Below are 18,493 nucleotides of genomic sequence, written 5' to 3' on the forward strand. Positions count from 1 at the left end.
ATCTGCAGTTCCCATTATCTCTGATGCATTTGATAGAAGCAGTTTCTGTCCTTGCACAAACTAAAAACGCATCACCTCTTAAAAATGGGATAACAAGGTGTAGAGCTGGATGAATACAGCAGGCCAAGCGGCATCAGAGGAGCAGGAAAACTGACATTTCGGGTCTGGACCCGAGTGAAATTTTCTGAAGCATGGCCCAGACCCATCATGTGAGCTTTCCTGCTCCTCTCATGCTGCTTGGCCTGCTGTGTTCATCCAGCTCTACACCTTGTTATCTCAGATCCTCCAGCATCAAAGTTCCTACTATCTCTGAACCTCTTAAAGTGGAATGCCTGATACTTTGTGAGATAATCATGCACCCAAGGTAGAATAAGTTTTAGCCCTATTTACTCAAGTCATCAGTGATTGGCCTCTATGAATTAAACTGGGCTTTGACTGTTATCCTTCCTAATTTTGTTGATAAACAAGGCGGTGAACAGTGAAATGCATGTTGGTACAAGCAATGGCAATGTGACCAGTGCAAGGCATTCCTAGGTTGGTCGAGATGCATGTTGTTTTTTTCTATGGTCATTGATTTCATCACTTTAACTGCTACCATGACTTGAAAAATAGGCTCTCTCTTGGCTGACTCAAAATAACTAGGGTGGCAATTGTGAGATTGTGTACCGTTGGTGGGCTCAACAAAAGTTTGAAGGAAGGACATAAATTGTGAAGCAACTCATTAAACCTTTACCATTGAGACTACAATTTTATTCTAAAAATTCAAGATAATTACCTTTTACTTTTGGAGTGGATTTAAAACCTTAAGAAATAGGAGCAGAAGTAGGCATTTTGCTCTTTGAGCTTACTCTGCCATTCAGTGTCATTATGGCTGGTCCTCTACCTAAACTTGTGAAAACCATCACAAACTAACCTTAACAATAAACTGTCGAACTGTTGCAGCCTGATGTCACTAGCGAAGTAACACAGCCCTTAAACTTGCTTCAGTAGCACACCATGAATTTTAAAACACAAATTTGAACTTATTTCTTGAGACTTGTGATGTTCAGCAGATCTGACTGAGCTAACTTGAAATGGCAAGTTAAAAACGCAAGTTCTATTCATGATTCATTTCACAGAATCTTGCATCCGCAGGGTCAAAGGGTTTCAAACTGGCAGGGTTACCTTTTGGAAAAATCTCCTTATTCTTGACCAAAGGAAACTAATTCATGCTGCAGCAAGAGACCCTCAGATGACTCCAGTACTTTCTCCATCATCAAAGACAGTTGACAGCAGTTCCAGTGCCCATCTTATACCAGCCTTTATTTGAAGTTTGTTAATAGGATCAAGTTGTTAGACCAGCAATTCATACAGACTGTTATCTTCTGCTTCATTGATAGCAGTTGTACAGTAAAGGTTTAAGGAATATTCAGGTAAGCCTCTGAGGTGTGCTATGAGGAAGTGATGACAGACTGTGCCACAGACTCTAGAAGGTTGGATCTAGAGTAGCTTAGAACAGGGAGGTATACTACAAGATCATCATACATAATAAGTAAATAGGTGCCATTTGAAGAAACAACTTGGCAGCAGGAGGCACGGTCAAACATGAACAAAAAAGCAGTATCCTTCTGACCACATTACTGATTATACTCTCCAGGAAAATCTTCAGCATCCCCAAGACTCTTCTTTCAATCCAGTCACTGCCATGAGCCTGGCAATGACTGATTTTGTTTGGTATTCAGATGGTCAAAACACTCCACAATACAACTTTGCTGTGCTGCGTGTGAACTGCAAGCTTCTGACAATTCAGGCAGGCTTACCTTAGATTCTTAGGCTACCAGAATAACGTCTGAAATTCATCCTTGAAGTTTGAATGAATGCTGGGAAGTTGCAATAGAGCTAATGCAAGGGCCAGTGTTCTTGAAACTCAAAATAATTGCCAAATTTTTGAACCACTGCTGTCCTGGTATGAAGATGCACCTGTAGTTTTTAAATAGAGGTTTCTAGGATTTTGATCCCCCAGACATGAAGGAATGACAATATATATCCACATCAGGATAATGACTTGGAGGGAAATCTGAAGGTGATGATCCATCCATCATCACTCTTCTAAGTGATAATGGTTGGAAGTTAAGTGGTACTGTAACATTACATTATACCTTACATACATTGAAACTGCATGACTGTTTTAATGAATGGAACTATGATAGCTAAAAGTTTGGTGAAATATACTTGACACTTATTAGTACAAAGAAGTTGCAACATGTCATTCAGACAAGCCATACTGTGTCAGCCCTTCGTCTCCACATGAAGAAATAGCTCCACTTACAGACTCCCATTCTCACTCCAGCTACCTATCGAATATAATCTTAAATGTCAACCTAATTTCTGTCTCGATCAACTCTCTGCTGCTCTCTGTTTAAACTTCTTGATCTTGCATCCGTACCTGCTCACACTTGAAGTCTCCACTAGTGGAAGCAAATTGACTAAAGAAAACTTAAATGTTCAGCATTCCTAGAGTTTAATCAAGCTCATTTAAATGGGCAGCAAACTCAGCACATTCCGAGTATCTTAATTTTCCAAGAACAGCTCCATCAACTATTCCAAGCACAGTTCCCCTAACAAAGTTAAATCTCTCAATGCCTGTATCCAAAGCCAGTATGCAGTTTCCTTGTTTGGTACGTTAGGGCTAATTTTAATAATATCACTGCAGGGTGGGACTTCTAAAAAATGACGAATTGCTTTGGATTTCCTAAAATGTGCTCATTACCAGCGAAGTTTTGCAGAGGAATGGCTCTCTGCGTTCTGTACTGATACAATTTTGTAAAATTATCCCTATTTGCACCAACAAGCAGAGTAATTGAAGGTGTCATCAGCACAATTAGTCCTAAATCCTTCATGTGAAATGCATTCAAGTGCTTAAGCTTTGTAAGATGGGAGAGGAATGCAATAAATAGAACAACCAGTGAGATACAGCTAACTAGGCCTTGTTGTGTTGACCCAACCTGGTTTATTCACAGAAAGAACATCACACAGAATTCTCTCTCAAGAAGAATACATTCTCTTTGCATGATCATGTGTAAACCTAGTTTATGATTTGGTTACATATTACACACTCGGGAGATCCTGAGCCTCAAATAACAATAAATACAAGCATTTATATAAGACTGTTAACATAGAAAAACGTTCCAAGATCTTTCATATGAATATAATGAAATGAATATTGAGCTGGAATCAAAAAGGAAAAATTTAGAAGGGATAACTAACAGCTTGGTCATATCTTCATAGACTCATACAGCATGGGAACAGACCCTTCAATCCAACTAGTCCATTCCAACCATAATCCCAAACTAATCTAGTCCCACTTGCCCTGCTCCTGGCCTATACCCCTCCAGACCTTTTTCCATTCACGTACTTATCTAAGTGATCAAAGAGTTTCACGGAGAACAGAGGTCCTCAGGCACAGGTTCGGCTTGGGAACACACGCATTCTTTCTGTCATTGTTTGACAGAGATTTGGGGGAAAATCCCAGGGCGATTTGGGGCTTGAAGAGGAGAGGATTTTGGGACTCAAGAATTTGTTAAATGTAGCATCCTTGTACAAAGGAACATGGGAACAGCAGTAAGCCGTTCAAATCACTGAGCTTTTACTCCAGAGATCATGGTCTAATTATCCATCTCAATGTCATGTTACCGCACTGTCACATCTCCCTTGATTTCATTAATAACCAGAAATCTATCAATCTCTGTACTGAGCTTACTTAATGACTGAGCTTCCATGGCCTTTGGGCTAGAGAAATCTAAACATTGACCGCTGTCTGAAAGAGAAGATTTTTAAAGGCAAAGTGCAGAATAAGCCTATGGGGTGACTTGAACATGAAGATGTGAATTTTAAATTGGAAGACTGGAAGGCAAAGTGAATCAGTGAGCACCTGGGTGGAGAAAAGTAAGATCTGGTACAGGTTTAGACAAATGCGAGTACGTGAACAATGACGGAAAGGATGTGTGTGTCCTCAAGCTGGACCTGTGCCACCCTGCAAGCATGCATCCATGATATATATACCATTTGTTTTTTTTTGTGTACAAAATGTTTCTGCTCAAACTTGTTGCTCTTTCAGCCCTTGTCTGCTTGTCATTCCTCTCACTGTCATTCCACTGGAAGGAACACAAGCTGCAAAATATCCTCCCGAAACTACTTCACCTCTCAGCCTCCCTCTCCTCCATTGAAGCACAGATATTAGATCAGGTTTTTCCCACATCTCTTTACATATCTACTATTTTGGCCATGCTTCTGTAATATTAAACAGACTTCTTATGAGTAAGTTGTTTTATTTGTTCAAATCTTGCTTTAGTAGAGTCACTTTAAATGCATGGTCCCTTGTGTTGAATTTCATTGCACACCAAAGGAGATGTTGAACTGAAAACAGATGTTCATTTTTGGCACAAAAAGTTATTTGCACCCTACAATCATGAAAAATACTTGAGAATTGTTCAGTGGTGATTTAGTCTACAAGTATCAGAAAGTAAAGAGATGTTTGAAAAGCTGTGGGTATTACATCGCAACGTAGTGAGATGTGATACCAAAACTCTCAACCTAGAGGCCTGGCCACTATGAATGAAAATATGCAATCCAAAATTGGTGCCCATCGCAGGGTAAGAAGGAAGTGACCTCATTCTTTTGCTCAGAATTAGACAGGGAGATTGATCATTAATCCAGCTGACTTGGCAGCACGGTAGCTCAGAGATTCGAACTGCTGCCTCGCAGTGCCTGGGACCTGGGTTCAATTCCAACCTTGGGTGACTGTCAGTGTGGAGTTTGCACATTCTGCCCGCATCTGCGGCGTTTCCACTGGGTATTCTGGTTTTCTCCCACACTCCAAAGATGTGCAGGTTATTGGCCATGGGGAAATGTCAGGTGATGGGAATTGGGTAGGGGGTGGGTCTGGCAAAATGTTTATTGATGGGCCGAATAGCCTGTTTCCACACTGTAGGGATTCTATGACTGTCATCTTGGAATGGAAATAAAAACAATGAGGCTGGAAGGAGGGCAGAATTTAAAATCCAACATAAGATCAGATAGCTCTGTGTGAGTTCGAAGGGCTCTAAAATAAAGAATTCACTGAGTTACAAAACGACTGAAAACTGACAAGAAACAAAAATAAAAAAATTGGATTTAAAAACACAATAATATGCAAACTGGACCAAAAAATGTTGACACGGGATTTCCCCATAGTAAATGTTTACATCACTGAAAAATTGTTACATGATATTGCTACGGAAAAGAAATATGTGCATTATGTCAAACGTTTAATAAATGACATTGGTCAATAAGGAAACAATGCAATATCTTGAGTGCATAAATACAATGGTGACACAGTCATTGAAGAAGCTGTTTTGGGAATATAGTTATTATAAGTTTTTTAATATAAGAGGCGCAATCTTTGGACACGTGTCCCTGATGCAGGGGGTACAATAACCAGAATGTATTTAACTGCACAGAGGAATAGCCAAAGGGCATTCCATTGATCAAGCACCAGCAATGAAATGTAGCTCTTAACAGATTACTTTTTAGTTTACCAAATTCAATTCTACTTTTTCTAAAATTAGGCTTACGGACAGCTATCTTTTCATGAACTTACAATAGCCTTTTTTTTATCTGATTATGTCATTGTGAGGTATTTTGGGTTGCATTAATCTGCTCTTGTCGCTTTTCCTCTTACTGACTGAATTTGACATTGTAATGATCTCCTTCATTCAGCTTTGGCCTTCTCAAATGTGGTATATGTTTTGCTCATCAGTTTCAGCCCTCAGTGGGATATATTTGAGCGTTTATAGGTTTGCGCTGCACAGCCATTCCTGCATGGTTGTTACTAAAGCCTGGACGATTAGAAGTCCATCAATGCTATTCAATTTTCTCCCCAGCAGTAACACCAAAGATAATGAGTTTGATTTGATTGTGTATTATTGAGCCACCAATGTGAATGATTTCTGTCACCTTAATCATTAGCTATTGTCAGCCTTTGTGATCTTAACTGTGATTTAAAATGGAAATGACAATTTACATAGCAGGCAAATTACTCTGCCATGTCCGTACATTCAGCAACGATCATTTGTGGTGGACCTGAAATTGATTTTGTGTTGTGTAAAGCTGTCAGAGTTTGCTTACATGAGCGTCTTTGCAATATGGTGCCAGAAAAAACTGTATAAAGACATTCTACTTGCCATCACAGCTTTCAAGCCCAGATTAACTATAACCCGTAAGGGCTGGCATAGTAGTTAACTCTGCTGCCTCGTAGCACCAGGGACCTGGGTTCAGTTCCAGCCTTGGAATACTGACTGTGTGGAATTTGCGTGTTTTGCCTGTGTCTGGTTCAGTGCAGACTCTATAGACCAGTGGCCTCTTCCTGCACTGAAGGGTTTCTATGCTTCTGTCTTTTCTGATCAGTGCCCTTATTTTTAGTTATCATTTACACACACCGTTTGAATACACCATAAAAGTCATGCCTGTGACGGGGACATCAATTTGTTGCATAATTGGGAGTATCAAGAGTGACAAATATAAAGTTGGAAAAGGGACACGGATGATGTTAAAGTAATTTATGAATTTGCTGTATCAATACATTCATTATGTCGTTAGCTATTTCTTTTCATATCTTTGGTCTTCTCTACTAGTTTTCTCTTCTAGAATCAGTTGTACAGCAGGGAAACGGGTCCTTTAGTCCAACTTGACTGTGCCGTCCAGATACCCCCATCTGGCTGAGTTCCATTTGCCAGCATTTGGCCTCTAAATCCTTTCTATTCACATACCCTTATTGTAATTGTACCAGCCTCAGCTGGCAACTCATTCTATACACGCACCACCCTCTGCAGGAAAATGTTAACTCTTAGGTCCTTTTAAATCTTTCCCCTCTCACCTTAAACCTTTTCCCTCTAATTTTGAACTTCCCCACCCTGGGGGAAAGACCTTGGCTATTCATGCTATCCGTACTCCCCATGATTTTATGAACTTGTATCAGGTCACTCCTCAGCCTGTGACACTCCTGTGTCCCCAAGTGCCAGCTGCCCATCCCAATACCTCGCTGAAGTTTCATCCTACAGTCTCAACCTGAACCGTGAATGACTGCAGCCGATTCAACCATGGACAGCAGCAGAATCAAGTCCATACCCAATCTACTTTCCAGAGGGGAGAGAAAGGAATAGATGTGTCTTCCTTTTCCAATGTTATCCCTCTTTCCCTTTGTCAGGGCCTCCTGATTTTGTGCATCGTTCTTCTGGCCAGGGAGATCCCATCTTTTTCATCCGCTGCGTTATTTGTTTACATTGACCAAGCCGGGAAAAGCCATTGAGCTTTAAAGTCAGAAGGTGTAAAGACGATGCGTTAAATTGAACCAAGTGGGCTTCTATAGGTTTGTCAGTGTACGGAAAGATGCTGGGAATTAGAGTTCAGAAAGTTTGATTCCTAGGAGAGGATATGTGTAATTGCCTGGCTTTTATCAGTTGCCTTTTGCAATTGGGAATTAATCATGTAATAAATTGAACATTCAAACATATGGTGCCATATGTTGCGACATCAAATCAAAGTGCTAACATTGAGGCAGAAATGCACCACTTCATTCTCTCAAATCAGAAAAACATTTCCATTGACTTGTAAAGGACCCCATATACTGCATGTTGCTGTGCATGTACCTAAATTAGCATATGAACTGTATGTACCTTCTGTGTGAAGAACTTGTTCCAGAACTATTCATTTTGATGGAAATTAAAAACTGTACCCTTGAGGTTACAGCTAAATTAAACAGGGATAAATGGTTATTTATTCTGTGCCTAAATGAAGAGCACATTTTGTGGAACAAATTATGTCCCACAAGTTCCCAAGTGATTATTTACAGATGAAAAAGGAGAGATAGCTTTTGGAAGTCCCATCATGGAGAATGTTGAGTTGTACCAGTGCTTGGTAAACACATTGTAGCAGGACGTATGATATTGTTAAAGTTGTCCTCGGCTCTGTTGTTAGGCTGAAATCTGCCTTGTTACAATCCCAAATATGAAAATGCTGCACATGTCAGAACTTTGTTAGATCTGGTTTGTTCAACCGTATTCTTATTATGACTATAATGTCAGAATCAATGATATGAAAGTAAGCATTAGTATTCCAGAGATGAAATGAAATGCCAAATGAAATGATTCTATAAATTTCACCAAGACACAAATTAGCAGTAATAACTAATAACTTTACTGAACAGATAATGAGAGTAAACCAGTTGATGTGGTGTATATGGATTTCAGCAAGGCGTTCGATACGGTTCCCCACAGTAGGCTATTGTACAAAATGCGGAGGAATGGGATTGTGGGAGATATAGCAGTTTGAATCGGAAATTGGCTTGCTGAAAGAAGACAGAGGGTGGTAGTTGATGGGAAATGTTCATCCTGGAGACCAGTTACTCGTGGTGTACCGCAAGGGTCGGTGTTGGGTCCACTGCTGTTTGTCATTTTCATAAATGACCTAGATGAGGGCGTAGAAGGATGGGTTAGTAAATTTGCAGACGACACTAAGGTCGGTGGAGTTGTGGATAGTGATGAAGGATGCTGCAGGTTGCAGAGTGAGATAGATAAGCTGCAGAGCTGGGCTGAGAGGTGGCAAATGGAGTTTAATGCAGACAAGTGTGAGGTGATGCCCTTTGGTAGGAGTAACCAGAAGGCAAATTACTGGGCTAATGGGAAGATTCTTAGTAGTGTAGATGAGCAGAGATCTCAGTATCCATGTACACAGTTCCTTGAAAGTTGCCACCCAGGTTGACAGGGCTGTTAAGAAGGCATACAGTGTTTTAGCTTTTATTAATAGAGGGATCGAGTTCCGGAACCAAGAGGTTATGCTGCAGCTGTACAAAACTCTGGTGCGGCCGCACTTGGTGTATCGTGTACAGTTCTGGTCACCGCATTATAAGAAGGATGTGGAAGCTTTGGAAAGGGTGCAGAGGAGATTTACTAGGATGTTGCCTGGTTATGGAGGGAAGGTCTTACGAGGACAGGCTGAGGGACTTGAGGCTGTTTTCATTAGAGAGAAGAAGGTTGAGAGGTGACTTAATTGAAACATATAAAATAATCAGAGGGTTAGATAGGGTGGATAGGGAGAGCCTTTTTCCTAGGATGGTGACGGCGAGCACAACGGGGCATAGGTTTAAATTGAAGGGTGAAAGATATAGGACAGATTTCAGAGGTAGTTTCTTTACTCAGAGAGTAGTAAGGGAATGGAACGCTTTGCCTGTAACGGTAGTAGATTCGCCAACTTTAGGTACATTTAAGTCGTCATTGGATAAGCATATGGACGTACATGGAATAGTGTAGGTTAGATGGGCTTCAGATTGGTATGACAGGTCAGCACAACATCGAGGGCCGAAGGACCTGTTCTGTGCTGTTATGTTCTATGTTCTATGTTCTATAAAGTAATTATTCTAACCAAGGAACAGTGTGGGTCACCAGTTCTTTACTTTTAAATATCTATCCTTGGAAAGCCTCTCTGACTCAGACTGCCCTAATAACAACTAATGTCTTGGTAGTTTTGCTTTGTTGACACAATTGTCTCTAGATATTTAAGCTAACTTGAGAGCTAACTTTTGAACATTTCTTTTTGATACCTTGTGACAAAGTATATAAACAAAAATGATCTGGAAAAGTTGCTACAAATACGTAACTTGTGCCGCGTGTGTTTTAGTGTATAATATTTAGCTTAAGGAATTTAAACTGGACAGTAGAAAATGGAACAAATCCAGCTGAACTGCTTTTAAGTTCAATGCACCTAATATCGTGAAGGCTAAAATGTAGCTTAGATTACCGCTAATCATTGGGCCTTAACCTGGATCTCACCTGAATTTCTAGCATGAAAGACCATTCAAAGAGGAATTAGGAGAGACTTGGTTTAGGCCTGAATCTTAGTCAACAATATGTATAAGAAACTGAAGTGATGCAGGAGGGTTGGAGCTAATGTTACTCAAGTTAGCATGGCATTGGAAAAGCGTGGCTTGGTGCTGCAGCATGATGAAGACAGATAGTTCTGTCTGAAATTCAGTTCCAGAACATCGATATAAAAGAGGTGACGATTGTCACTTTGCTTCTTTGTGTTTATATCTCTTTCTACAGTTGTCTAAACATGCATGAGTACACTTTAATAACTCTTGACAGTTTCCAAGCCTCACACTAGAAGTAACAAAGCCAGATAACAGGGTTTCCTACTCCTGTCTACAAATGCAGTGTAATCATTGAATCAAAGAGTGTCACTCCAGCTAGCAGGTTACTAGCTTGTCACCCACTGTGGGCTTCCAGCTGGTTTGTCAGCCCCTTGTCAATGTTACTCCATTTATGCTGCTCAGCCCTCCCTTTCAATGTAACTTGTGGTGTTCTGCTGCACACAAGCAGAACACTGAATCAGTGTCCCTGTCTGACAGTCTAGGTATGGTAACCGGAAGAATACAACTAACTCCATCATTATTTGGAGAATCTGTGAACAGTTCATGATTTAACATTTTACAAACCAAAGCTTAGGTCTGGAATCTAATTGTTACATACTCTGGTTGACAGTGCAATCACTTTGTAAGGGAGTGTACGGGGCTCTGTTTCTTTCTGTGAAAAACTTAATTCAGTTCAGCAAATAGAGAGAGGCTTTATCTGCCAAAGTAAAGATTAATAAAGCATTCCCTATTGCCAAGCTGCAGCAAGGATATGCACTCATGGGCTGGACCAGGCTGCATCTCTGGGTCCCTTGATTGCTTTTACAGCACTCGGGTGAGCCTACATGGATGGTCAACGCAACCCTGCCTTGCATTGGCCTTTTGAGATTTGCCAGAGACAACAGGCTCACATTACTGTGGTGGTTAGCACAGACACAAAGCCAGGGAGCTTGTCACGATCATCAACAGGCCTCAGTCAGGTCAAGTGGGAGAGCTACCAGTTGGGGTGCCAGCACAGTAAGTCAAAGGTAGCCTCTGACACCATTCCAGGGGTGTGGACATGGTCAGTCAGCCAGAGTCAGGATGCTATCCCCATGCTGTGAGAAGCCAGCTATTAGACAGTAGTCATCATGAGATGCCAATGTGATAAATGCAGGTAGTAAGAGCAGTGAATGTGGTTGGTACAGCTACATCTGTTTATGTAGGTGAGGAAGTATCCCGAGTAAGTGTGTGGGCAGTACAGCGGACATGCAGCACTGGTGCTGCCAGGGGCTGGGCGCATGAGAGGGAGTGAGGAAAGATGTTGCAGGTAATAGAGAGCATAAGCCTTAAGGGGGAGGTGGAGAGAGAGAGAGAGGGGTGAGGTATCAGAATGATGGCGGCACTTGCACGAGCAGAGGGGAGAGTGCCATTGACCTTGTTCCTGCGACGCTGTGCATCCCTCCAGACAGCAGAGATTGCCCTTACATGGATGGCAATCCCAGACAAGGTTGGTATGGTGTAGTGCCGTGGCCTTTGTCGCTGGTTTGGTGGGGGGGGGGGGGGGGGGGGGGGGGGGGTTGGTGGAGAAAGAGGAAAAAAAAATGCCCTTTATTTGCACCATCCTGTTCATGAAGACTTCCAGAGCCCCAACTGTTTCCATGTTTTTGGTCAAAAGTCAGGAACCATGCAGTGCATGAGGCATAACAGCCTTTGAAAGTTTAGGTGAGAGGGATGGGGCAGGTAGTTAATGAAGACAGTTTGGTACAACAATATATGGTATCTCTTGAGGCCACACAGTGAGAAACTGATGCACCACCGAAAAAAAAGTAAGATTAACCCATTTGTTCTGACACCAGTTATTTTCTTCAGTTTATCAGGTTTACCCTGAGATTCCAGCAAAATTAAACCTGTCAGTCTATAAAATTGACAGGCAGGACACTTGACAGAGGGGTTTCAAGTGAGGAGGATCCCTTAATATAAATAACCTACTAAATCTTTGTTTCTGAACTACTTTTCAGGTATCAGTATTTGAAACGAACAGGGAGTTTTGAGCGCTCGGCTGGGCTTCAGGCAGGAGCAGACACTATCGAGGTGAGTGCGCTCATTTAACAAAGAACAAGATTCCATGAAATAACATGCGTTACATTTCACCATGGCAGCGTCATCACTTCGACCAGGCACCCTAGTCTTCAACGAAAACACGCTGGACAATGGAAACACCTTGTTGCTTGTGGGCATTTCTTGCCCCGTTGACAAAATGTGGTTTATAATAGATGTCGAAAACATTGTTGCAGATGTAGGCTGGTTTCACCTTCAGCTTACATGTATATGTCACATGTTTGTCAAAAATATGATTTACCCAAAATTTCCTATAAGTGTGCACAATGCAGTAATTCCTCATGGGGAAAAAGCCTTATAATTCCAACAGGAGATGAAATCAAACAGAAGTGAACCTAAGCAGGAAAGCATGTCAGAAGGTACAAGTTACCAATCTGTTTAACTGTGACTTTAGGACAGCTGCCAATGACATCTCCAGACTGAGTTATCGCTGAAGTGCTCCTCTGTGTGTTCTGCAGGCAAAATATCAGGTGTATTTAAGAGACAGTTAGTTTGGAGGAAATAATGGTAACTAAGGAAGGATGGGATGGGTAGTCCTAGAATTTACTTCGTTGAGAGATAGTAAGAACTGCCGATGTTGGAGTCTGAGATAACAAGGTGTGGAGCTGGATGAACACAGCGGGCCAGGCAGCATCAGAGGAGCAGGAACGCTGACATTGAAGGGTCCAAACCCGAAATGTCAGCTTTCCTCTATTTACTTCATTGATCCTTATTGTTGTGGCATCAAACTGGGTTTTCTGGTAAGGCTAGTGGTTACCCATTAAGATAAACTAGTGATATTTTTGGTGGAGTTTCAACGGGGGGCAGTAGGAGAGCTTTGGGGAATAGCAAGCTAACTGAGCCATTAATAGGCCACCAGCAGTTTAAAATAAACAGTGGTGACGGGCAAAAACAATCTGAAAATATTCTCAAGTGGTTCACAAACAAGACAAAAATGGGGACCAAAGTTTCAAGAAAAATCACCATCTTACAACGTCACTCCTTCGTGCTCCGAACAAATGCAGCTGCACATCTCGTGGAGAGGACGAATGCAGAGTTTGATTGGATGAGCAGACAGCATGGGCGAGATAGCGGTTGTGAGGAGCTGCCCCTCCAATCTTGTTCTGTCTCTCCCCTGCTCACTGCTCCTCCAATTGCAGATACACCCCTTAAAAAAAAGGCTCAGAACTGTGGATGCTGGACATCTGAAACAAAAATGGAAATTGCTGGAAAAACTCCACAGGTCTGGCAGCATTTGTGGAGAGAAAGCATGCTTCGAGTCTTCAGATCTGAACAGTTCAGATTCACCTCTCCCTTGCTTATTGCTCCAGCCTCTCCACTGAGAGAATCCGAGATTAGAAAAGCAGCCAGGGAAGGAAGGTGGGAATCTATAATTTGAAGGGCTGATCCAGGAAGCATGGGAGGGATAGTGGTTAAAAACTTTTTGCATGCTGAAGGGAGAGTTGGAAAGTGATGGAAAGAGTTTTATTCAGAACAGACAAGCAGAATATGGAAATCAAGGCTGGTTACCACATTTTGTTCTCCTTTGGGAACTACTTGCTTTTTTTAGCTTGTGTGTGAAATAACTTCACAGAGGGTGGTATCCCATTACTAAGTCACCCTTTATTTATACATACATAGTATGTGGCATTGATCCAGCTCTGAGCAAACCAAACCACTGACGTTCCTTTTTATGTCTGTCAGCCGAATTTGAACCAAGTTAACATCCTAATCAGGGAACTCATATTCTTTGCAGTCTACCTGGCTGAACTCATTATAGTCACTGCAGTGTATACAAAATATCGTAAACCACCATTGTATCATTTGTGTGTGCCATTCATGTGCTGAGAGTGCTGTATGCTTCACGTGCTCCTTCACGTCAAGGGTGTGCCCATTTAAGGTGATTTTCTCCTTACATTCTCAGCCCTGAGCCATGACTATGAGTGAATCACTGCCTTGACTAAGTGCTGTCCTTTTCCAGTGAGGAGCTGGTGTGGAAATTTCCAGTCTGCTCATTCAGTTATTTGTATATTGTGTTCGGCATCAGAATTCCTCGCTGTAATTCATAGAGTCACACAGCATGGAAACACACCCTTCAGTTCAACTCGTCCATACCAACCAAGTTTCCCAAACTTAACCAATTCCCACTTGCCTGCGTTTGACCCATATCCTTCCATTGTAACTGTACCTGTATCTATCACTTCCTCTTGCTGTTCATTCCACCTATGAACCAGCCTTTGTTGCCCTTCAGGTCCCTTTTTAAAGTCTTTCTCCTCCCACCTAAAAATATGTCCCTTAGTTTTGAACTCCCTCACGTTTTGCTATTCATCCTATCTACGCCCCTCATGATTTTATAAATCTCTGTAAGGTCACCCCTCAATCTTCCATGCTCCAATGAAAAGCCTCCCAGCCTTTCCTTATTACTCAAACCCTCCAGTCCCAGCAACATCCTCCCTCCTATGCACAGGATGGGAGGTCAGAGAGCTACATCTTTACACATGCTACCCATAGACATTTTCAAAATCCTACAAAGTCACAACATCTAATACAGCAACATTGTGGAGAAACGAGGAGCTGTACAATACTCCCGCTCTGCGTAAAGCATTCACAGAGAGAAGCTTAGATAATGAGGATACAGAAACCCAAGACAGCAGCAGTCAAACTGCTAACAACATGCAAGATTCCAAAACATCTACAGATTTCAGACACCCAAGTGTGAAGTCTAAACCTCTGAAATGTTAAGATATCACAGGTTCTGAAGGAATTGTCAAACCACCAGTACATAATGCAGACTCTTAAAATATTTGAAATTCTTGTTTATACATTTCACACTTAGTAATCTGACTTGTTAAGTTATCACTGAGAACTGTGTTGCTTTAAGAGCTGCAAAAACTGATGAGCCAAGGACGAAACCAGAACTTCCATGTGCAGTCCATCAGAAACATGCTGGAAGCAGAATATATGGTTAGCTACAACTGCGAGTTCATAGAATCCTACAGTTCAGAAGATGCCGTTCAGCCCATCATGTCGGTACTGCCAAAGTTGTGACCTGAGTTATTCAATCAGTTTCATCCAATTCATATAGAAATACTTAAGATTATCAAAAAAGGTAGCTTTAAACAAAGAATTAACCAGATCAAACATTCAATTAAATGCAAGTCTCTCTCTTTTCCTCATGTTAGATGTATTACTAGCACTCGGTGTATGTCTTGAATGGCTGAAAATTTCCACTGTTCATCAATGAATAATGGAGAAGTGTTCAAAGATGGTGGTCTGTCTGTGCTTGTGTTTGTCAGTTTTCCCTGTATTTTGCACATCACTTACTAGTATTTCTTCAATATATGGCATGCGTTCTTGACAATCACACCTCTTGCTTTTTTGTATTTGTGCTTCCTTTCTGAGTTCTTGCTTTCTTGCTATTTCAGCACTCTTCCGGCCTCCCCTTCATGTTTTCCTTTCCATCTTCCACCGTCACACTTCTCCAGAGGGTGCGGAAGATCCAGCTAGGAGAGGGAGAGAGAGAGAGAGATATTTTTTAGTTCATTCACAGGATGAAGGCATCGCTGGCCAGGCAGCATTTATTGCCCATCCCTAATTGCCCAGAGGGCAGTTGAGAGTCAACCACATTGCTGTGGGTGTGGAGTCACACGTAGGCCAGACCAGGTAAGGATGGCAGGAGATGACAAACTTTGTAAAATCGTGGCAGAAGGGGTCTGTAGTGAAGCCCAATGTTGTTCTCCAGCCACAGGACATTCTCAGCCCTGGGAATGTTAACCAAGAGGAGGTGAGCAGCCAATTAATTGGCCAATTAGGTAGACCTTTACTTTTAAAGGAGATGTAGCCTCCTCATCCTTCTGACCAAAGGATATCACCCTCAGACTTGTGTGGGTGAAGAAATTACTCCTAATCTCAATCCTAAATGGCCTACCTAGTGTCATTAAACTGTGACCCCTGGTTCTGGGCTCTCCAGTCATTGGAAAATCCTTCCTCCATTTCCCCTGCCCAGGCCTGTCAGAATGTTATTAGTCAGTCTCTATGAGATTTCCCTCATTCTTCTAAAATTCAGTAAATATACTCCTAACTGATCCATTCTCTCCTCATATGTGAGTCCTGCATTCTAGGAACCCAGTCTGGTAAATCTTTGTTGCACTCAGTCCACAGCCAGAACATAGCCCCACTCAGATAAGGAAACCCAAACTGCACACAGTGCTCCAGGCAAATCTCTGTGAAATTACAATATGACATTCCCAGTCCTGTACGTGAACCCTCTCACTGTGAGGGCCAACATACCATTTGCCTTCTTCAGTGCACCCACATGTTTACTTTCAGCATCTATGTTATAGGACACCCAGGTCTTATTACATTTGCCTCTTTGCCAATCCATCACCATTCCCATACTCCACCTTCCTATTTTTGCTGAAGTGCTTACATTTATCCACATTATATTTCATCCCTCATGCACTTGCTCACTCGCTGACTCAGCCTCCAAAACGCACCAAAGTATCTCTGCATCCGCCTCTCAGCTCACCCTACCACCCAGCTTTGTGTCATCTGCAAGTTTGCAGATATTGCATTTAATTCCTTCATCTAAATCATTAATACATAACACCGATCCCTGCAGTACCCCACGAGTTACTGCCTGCCACTCTGAAACTGATTCAGTTACTCCTACTCTTTGTTCTCTGTCAACCAGTTCTCTATCCATGTTAGTACAATCCCATATAATTTACATGCTAATCTCTTATGTTGGACTTTAGCAAATGCATTCTGGAAGTTTAAGTCAACCATATCCGCTGGCTCCTCCTCATAAATTACATTGAGTCATGGAATCATAAAGCACGGAAACAGACCCTTCAGGCCAACCAGTCCATGCCCACCATCTATGAAACATTCCAGTAACTTTATCAAACATTATTTCCTTTCTTTAAATTCCTGCTGACTCTGACTTCCTCAGTATTAACTTCTCTCTCTCTCTCTCTCTCAGTTTCATGCTATCTGCAGATTTTGAATGATGCTCCAGGTTGCCAAATCCAAATAATTTTGTGTGAATGGTGAACAATGGTTCTGAGCACGGAAATTTTTTTGTGTCTGCAAAGCCCCGACTTAATCGTTTTTGTGAATCTGCACAACCCATGATTTAACCTTGTCGTCTGTATGATTCATGCGCTGATTCAACACATTCTGACCTTAAACCATGATCCTACAGTTTTGTGTCTTTATCGAAGGCCTTTGAAAATTTAAATGTATTACATCGACTGTGTCTCCCTTTTACTGATTTATGCACAACATCACTATCCACCAACTACATCTCAGGCATTGATCAACACCATCACGAGGTACAAAGGACAACATAAATTACAGCACAGGAACAGGCCCTTTGGCTTTCCAAGCCTGCACTGACGTGCTACCTGTCACAACTGAAACCCCCTACTCTCCTGGGGACCGTATCCCTTGATTCCCATCCTAGTCATGTATTTGTCACGATACCCTTGAAAAGCCACTTTTGTATCTGCTTCCACTACCTCCCCCAGGCACATCGCTGCTTCATTTGCTGCTGTTTCTGGCAACTAACTGATGTTGCGCTTGTGTTCAAAGCCTAAGATTAGTATCTGTAATTGAGACGCAAGCCCTTTCCACTCTCACCTTGCTGAAAGTCGGTCAGTCATTGACCAGTTACGTAAAGTTATCTGAGCAGAAACACTCCAGTTGGATGACATTATGTGGTGCATCCCACAGAAGCTCCTATCGGATTCTCAAAAACAGGACTGTTTCATGTTTAAGACTCTCCACCGCCCCCCCCCCCCCCCCCCCCCCCCCAAATGCGGGTGCTTATCTTCAGCCTCACCCTGGTAATCGCTGATGAATCCATATGTCCACCACCATTCACAACTGCTCAGAAGTAAAAGCAGTCAGAGTCCATATTCATTCCTCAAGGGGAGGCAATGGCCTCATGGTATTAATCAGTGGACTGTTAATCCAGAGACCCAGCTGATGTTATGTGGACCCAGATTCAAATTCTGCCAGGGCAGATGATAGAATTTGGATTACAGATCCACTGCTGACCATGAATCCATTTCCAATGGGTGGTAAAACCCATCTGGTTCACTGATGTCCTCAAGGGAAGGAAACTGCCATCCTTATTCGGGTCTGATTTACATGTGACTCCAGACCCACAGCAATGTGGTTGACTCTGAACTGCTCTCTAGTCAGCAACACCCTCATCCCATGAATGAATAAAAGATGTTCAGCAAGACCTAGATAATATTCAGGCACAAGCTGTTAAATGGCAAGTACCTTTCAAACCACACAGTGCCAGGTACTGACTCTCTCCAACGAGGGAAGAATCTAACCATTGCCCTTTGACATTTCTTGGCATTCGTACCACTGAGTCCCTTGCCGTTGACATCCTAGGAGATGCTCTTGACCTGGAACTGAACTGTACTAGCCAATATAAATACAGTGGTTACAAGTGCATGAGGGACAGCAAATTCT

General features: G+C 42.1%; 1 protein-coding gene and 1 long non-coding RNA gene across 9 annotated transcripts in view; one reads left to right on the forward strand and one right to left on the reverse strand.

The window, feature by feature from the left end:
- The window catches only part of LOC125459246 (N-acetyl-beta-glucosaminyl-glycoprotein 4-beta-N-acetylgalactosaminyltransferase 1-like), a 660,984-nt gene that overhangs the window by 623,813 nt on the left and 18,678 nt on the right, over positions 1-18,493 (forward strand). For all 6 annotated transcript variants that reach the window (XR_009446825.1, XM_048545435.2, XM_048545438.2 and 3 more), the window contains one exon: positions 11,923-11,995. Coding sequence is in view for 5 of the 6 variants with exons in the window: in XM_048545435.2 (XP_048401392.1) it covers positions 11,923-11,995 (73 nt within the window). In the remaining variant the exon portion in view is untranslated. The remainder of the gene's footprint in view (positions 1-11,922; positions 11,996-18,493) is intronic.
- The window catches only part of LOC125459247 (uncharacterized), a 104,171-nt gene continuing 98,801 nt past the window's right edge, over positions 13,124-18,493 (reverse strand). For all 3 annotated transcript variants that reach the window (XR_009446827.1, XR_009446826.1, XR_007248990.2), the window contains exon 4: positions 13,124-15,504. This is a non-coding gene — a long non-coding RNA (uncharacterized LOC125459247). The remainder of the gene's footprint in view (positions 15,505-18,493) is intronic.

Source organism: Stegostoma tigrinum, chromosome 17 (assembly GCF_030684315.1).
Source record: "Stegostoma tigrinum isolate sSteTig4 chromosome 17, sSteTig4.hap1, whole genome shotgun sequence".
NCBI classification, from domain to species: Eukaryota; Metazoa; Chordata; class Chondrichthyes; order Orectolobiformes; family Stegostomatidae; genus Stegostoma; species Stegostoma tigrinum.